The sequence below is a fragment of the Priapulus caudatus genome, unplaced genomic scaffold, assembly GCF_000485595.1.
Source record: "Priapulus caudatus unplaced genomic scaffold, Priapulus_caudatus-5.0.1 Scaffold259, whole genome shotgun sequence".
Taxonomy (NCBI): domain Eukaryota; kingdom Metazoa; phylum Priapulida; class Priapulimorpha; order Priapulimorphida; family Priapulidae; genus Priapulus; species Priapulus caudatus.
Genome location: NW_014577320.1, coordinates 394,228 through 399,482, shown reverse-complemented (window position 1 = coordinate 399,482; position 5,255 = coordinate 394,228). Strand labels below are relative to the sequence as shown.

General features: G+C 40.8%; 1 protein-coding gene across 1 annotated transcript in view; it reads right to left on the bottom strand.

Annotated features, from left to right (window-relative positions):
- Positions 1–3,561, bottom strand: part of LOC106808192 (low-density lipoprotein receptor-related protein 8-like) — a 46,332-nt gene extending 42,771 nt beyond the window's left edge. Inside the window, exons 1-2 of the mRNA XM_014810795.1 lie at positions 3,363–3,561; positions 3,121–3,237 (exon numbers count right to left, since the gene is read on the bottom strand). Of these exons, the coding sequence (XP_014666281.1) occupies positions 3,121–3,237; positions 3,363–3,432 (187 nt within the window). The 5' untranslated portion in view covers positions 3,433–3,561. The remainder of the gene's footprint in view (positions 1–3,120; positions 3,238–3,362) is intronic.
- Between the last annotated feature and the right edge of the window lie 1,694 nt (positions 3,562–5,255).

Here is a 5,255-nt window from a genome sequence, read left to right as displayed (position 1 = left end):
TCTACTCATCTTCCCTATACGTAATTATTTCTGGGGCGATCTCTGATTATAACTTAGATCAATCTAGTTAGGGTAACCCTGTAATTATGCGTAATGACGGGGCAGAGCGAGATGTCATCTGCCAGTCAGATCTGCGGCTCCCCCCCTCAGCCCTCTCCCAGCTATCTTCTCTGCCGATTTCTCTCTCTCTACTCGCGTCACACTCTACTTTCTTGATTGTTACTCGTGTATTAGTCGCCTATATTGTGTTTCTGCCTAATTCGTTACGATCATACGAGGTCCTTTGGAAGTCAATACACTGCTCTTTGTTAAGCCGACAATTGTTACGATGGCCAGGATGAGACATTCTCGCAAGTGTGACTGTGCCCACCTACAGCACGCCATGCTATATGTGCGGACTAATCTTCTTCACAATTGAGTGTTATATATGTGTCCTACTCTATATATTTATATGTATTACGGAACGGAAGGTTATGTAGAGTGCGACGAATTTCGGAAACCGTAACGGTCAGTACATGCCGGCGCCAATGGGGGTTTTTTTGGAACAGGCGAGAGCGGAACCTACAAGATATAGATATACACACTTATGGTTGAGTTAAGAGCATGAAGCCACTTAAATTTCTGAAGCACATCCACTCGTCTCAAGCGGAGCTTTAGCGACTACATAATCAGAATAATTTATGATGTGCGGCGAGAGAGAGCAAGTATAAAAAGAGATACATGTAGAAGCCACGTACCCTAAGTGCGTGAGTTTAAAGATGATATGAAGACCCAGTAGCTGGGAGGAGATGTGTGGAGTCAGTGGAAATTGAGAGGAGAAACTTTTCCCGTTTTATTTTTGAGATCAAAATGCGTATTAGCACGCGAAGATGAGTTTGAATTGTAATTACCAGCTGTGCGATAACCTACGTGTCTATGCATAATATATATGGAAGAGCACACGCAAAGTGCGTGCCATCAGCGATGCCGCTACCCGTCCTGTGACCATTAGAGTTGTGTGTTAAGCAGCTCCCCCACCCCGTGAAAATCTGGTTGAAATATTACTCATAGCCAGTAATAATCCCGACTATCCGAGATAACATCTCCTCCACTCGTGTCTTAACATTCGACATTTTTCACATCTTAACTATTAACGTACGAAGCTGCGCGTATGCTCACGAGCGGCTAAACCAAGCAGATATGAATTGTTCCGCAATGCTTTATATTATACCGGCGATCGAAAATGAGCGCATCGGCCGCATGTATTACGTGGCCTCAACCATCTCCTGGTTCGTCCTTGCGGTGCCACCTGTCACGTGTTGTAGCCGGGTTCATTCGAGTGACGCGCTGTGCACTCATGGTTAAATTTTAACTACCGACGAACAGATATTATGCATGCGATATCATCCCCAGCAGCTGCATTAAAGAAATAATAGGCTCCACTTGGATTTATGCAATGTTGACGAGATGAGCTGTAGGGTGAACTGTGTCCCACCGTTGTTTGTAGTTAATAAGTTGACATTACCTTACATGTGCGCACAACCAAGTCGCTTTATTAGGGTTTGTCCAAGTGTTACACCTAGCTGAGTCACTTAACTATGAGATGCGCGTAATCCAAAAATATTACAAGCATTTAGCCTACAGTCTTTCACAGACCAGCTCGCACCGCGCCGAAGAGCGAGCTGTGTGCCGGAATCTGAGTTAAACACTTTGATTCACAGAGAGTTTATAGTGCAGTGAGCGGCCAGACATTCTTGCCAACGCAAATCGACCTTCACTCGTGCGCCGAGCGCTACATGCTCGGTACTCATCGGGTTGAATTACATACCTAGATTTATTCAACATCGCGAGCGCTCGCTATGATAAGGATATCTCAGGTGGAGGGACGCATCTACACATCGCGGGTGTGTTTTATAATTGAACAAGGTTAAGACAAGCTAATCAATTAATACTGCAACAGGCATTCGTCAAAATAAAACGGTCGAAAAGTTTATTAATTCGAGTAATACTGCAGCATGGTTTCAGCATTTTACCCTTGTACACTCTCCTTCTTTATACGCTCTTGATAATATGTGACTGCAAAGTATATTATATCAACGAAGTCATTAAAGCAAATTAAATAAAAGAAGTAATTAAAGCACATTTAAGCTATGGCACGGTTAGGCAGTAATGGTTCGGCATTTATAATACCGAGTGGCTATATGCCCGGCAGCCGGGTACGGTCTTCGATTTCCTAAATGCAGTTCCTAACCCTAACCCTATCCCTTGTTTACTTGAGATAACGCTGAAAATTAAAAACTGCCGGGCATTTAGGAAATCGAAGACCGTTCCCGGCAGCCGTCAGATATATGCCGGCTGCCGGGCATAATAGCCACTCTGTATATTATATATATCCATCCGTCAGAACGAAAATATAATATAAATATATATATATATGTGAGAAGACGGAACGTATATATAAACATACATGCGAACAACGATAGATTTGTTTTGTGCGTGCATGTGTTCGCGTGTGCGTTAAGTATAATCACTAAAATACTGTACTTTCAGCTTCTAATACCACACCATCCAATATTTACATTGTCATTGACATTGGCGATGTCTATAATTTCTGGACATAAACAATTCCATCTCACACCATAAGGATGTACCATATGTATTGAAATAATAAGACATTGTGCACCTGCTAGTAGTAGTACACTAGAAAGAGTGTGTGTATTATACTACGTACAACGCCTTCCTAAATCAATACTGAATAAAGAATGAATGAGAAAGTATACATGTATTTACGCTAATGATGTAAGGATGCGTAGCATTATAGCATAGCATGATGCCGTTCGGCCAATCACACGCTTCGAACGATATGACGCGCCGGGAAAAACGGCAAATAATACATCACGTTACAGTCGATGCCGCGCTCAGTTTTGGCTTTCTGCCAGAACTTAGTATCTGGATTCCCTCCCTGTTAAGATAAACTAAGCAAATGCGATTATACCCAATTAAGCTGTGCAAACAGGTTCGAAAGATAAAGCAGTCACCAGCTTCTTACTACCGATACAAATATTGTCATTAATAAATAGTATAACGCGCGTACCAATGCCATCTAGGCCACGTAAGAGTAAGAACAAATTTTCTACTTACGGCAATCGCTTTCGTCCGATCCATCGCCACAGTCATCAGTATCATCACACTTCCACATGATGGGTATACATTTTCCATTCGTACAACTAAATTCCGATACATCACACTGCCCATCACCTTAAAAGAAATGGCAAATGATCACTCAAGGTCGTTTGAAAACTACATGGTGACATTTTTCTAAGACACGTGGAGCTAGCCTACGAATTTCAATGCATTTGTTTAGGCCTACAATCTCTACTTACTCTTTGCGACATGAATCCTTGCCAACAACACAATTATCAGCCACGAAGTCGTCCGCCAAAACCCTATCATTACTAAATGTTGTTGTTTAAACGTTTTCAATGGTAGAACGTTTGAATATGAGAATAATATTAACAACCGCAGCTACGCCAACGGTGGAACGTCTGAACGGCTCACTGCCAATACAGTAAGTGAGTCTTCGTAGCGAGGGGCACCCAATGGGCGTGTTTGGACATCGAACGATCGTTTTGCGCGCGCGCAGTCTTGCGTGTCGTGTCACTAATGACACTAATAATACGCTAAAATGGCTATAACCAGATATGAGTGTAGCACGATGGTATACGGATATATCAAATAACGAATATGTATGTAGCTAACCACAGAATTCTAAAATTTAAGCTTTTGCTACTGCAATCCCTCCCCAGTGTTGATTTGTCGACTTGATCAATTTTCTCTCTCGCGGTCTTCGATCTCCTGATATTATCGAAAACCGCGAGAGAGAAAATTGATATAACCTCAGAAAGATTAGTCTTTAAAGTCCAAATAACTATATATAGTCTTTTGGACTTTGAAGACTAATCTTTCTGAGGTTATGATGTGACTTCGGTACTAGACGATGGAAGCTAGGTACGGATTTCCCCCGGATTTCCAAACTAACTTTTCCCGGTTTATTGTTGTTGTTGTTGTGATTCGTTTGTAATCGGTTGCATTCAGTGGGATAAATTGATCCCGGATATGTAGAGCGTTTTCATTTTTTGCTGTGTGATTAAGGCTTATATTCTATCCATATACAGAAATATAGTTATGTATCAGAAACAGAATGCAGCTTGATGCTAATACACTCCGCCTTATTACCATACGTATGTGGCGACGTCCGCGCGTGTATGCGTGAGCATGCGTGCGTACTCGCATGCATATACCTATCTACTGCGCTTGCATGCAATGATGCATAGATAGAAACTATATTTCGTCATATTTTTAATTACCTATAAAACAGACCTGCCAAGGGTGTTCAACCAGCTTGCTGGAGATATCAGTGAGATTTTGCTGGAGAATGGGTCGTTTTGGGAATATAATGCTGGAGATTCAGAATATTTTCAAACACGACCAGTTTCTGAACATTTGGCATGTATTTGCAGTACATATATCCTGTTAGCATTCGAAGAAAATAAGACAAAATTAAATTTTAAGGCATAAAAACTTTAATTCTGAAGGGTAAAACTTAACTGTTGATTTTTTTTTCTTTTGCGTGAATGCGTGAGAATGGAGGGCATGCGGGGCATGCGGGCATGCGAGAGTGCTGGAGAATGGATCCAGATGCGTGAGTCTCCCGTGAAATGCGTGAGACTTGGTAGGTCTGTATAAAATATTTTTTAACTAGCAATAATTAGTAGACTTGTATATAAAGCGTACTTAAATTTATTTTATTCACCACGAAAATTTTCTAACGCGTCAATGTCGTATGACGGTTTAAATATGAACACCTATATTGCGCACTTATGAATGAACACTAAAATAGCAACATATCAAGTCTTAACTTGTCACACAAAACTACAACTATTGCTCGCAACTGTTACAGGTATATGCAAACTTGTTGCACTATTCTGCCACGATGGTATTTGTAAATAGTTCTATAATGAAAGTGTCAATGACACTGTAGCTCACCACAAAAAGGACACAAATGAGTGAGTGAGAAGAAGTAAGTTTTAATTGAGCAACCATCGACGTACATTATAGAAACGAAGAGTATATATGGGAGAACTCCCATTATATACTCTTGATAATTATAATAATATGTGTAATTTTTTATGTGAAAATAAATGTTTGAGATGTGAAAGTCTGAGATGTGGGTGAGTGATGGCGTTACACCTAAATGATCGCCATTTAACGTTTTT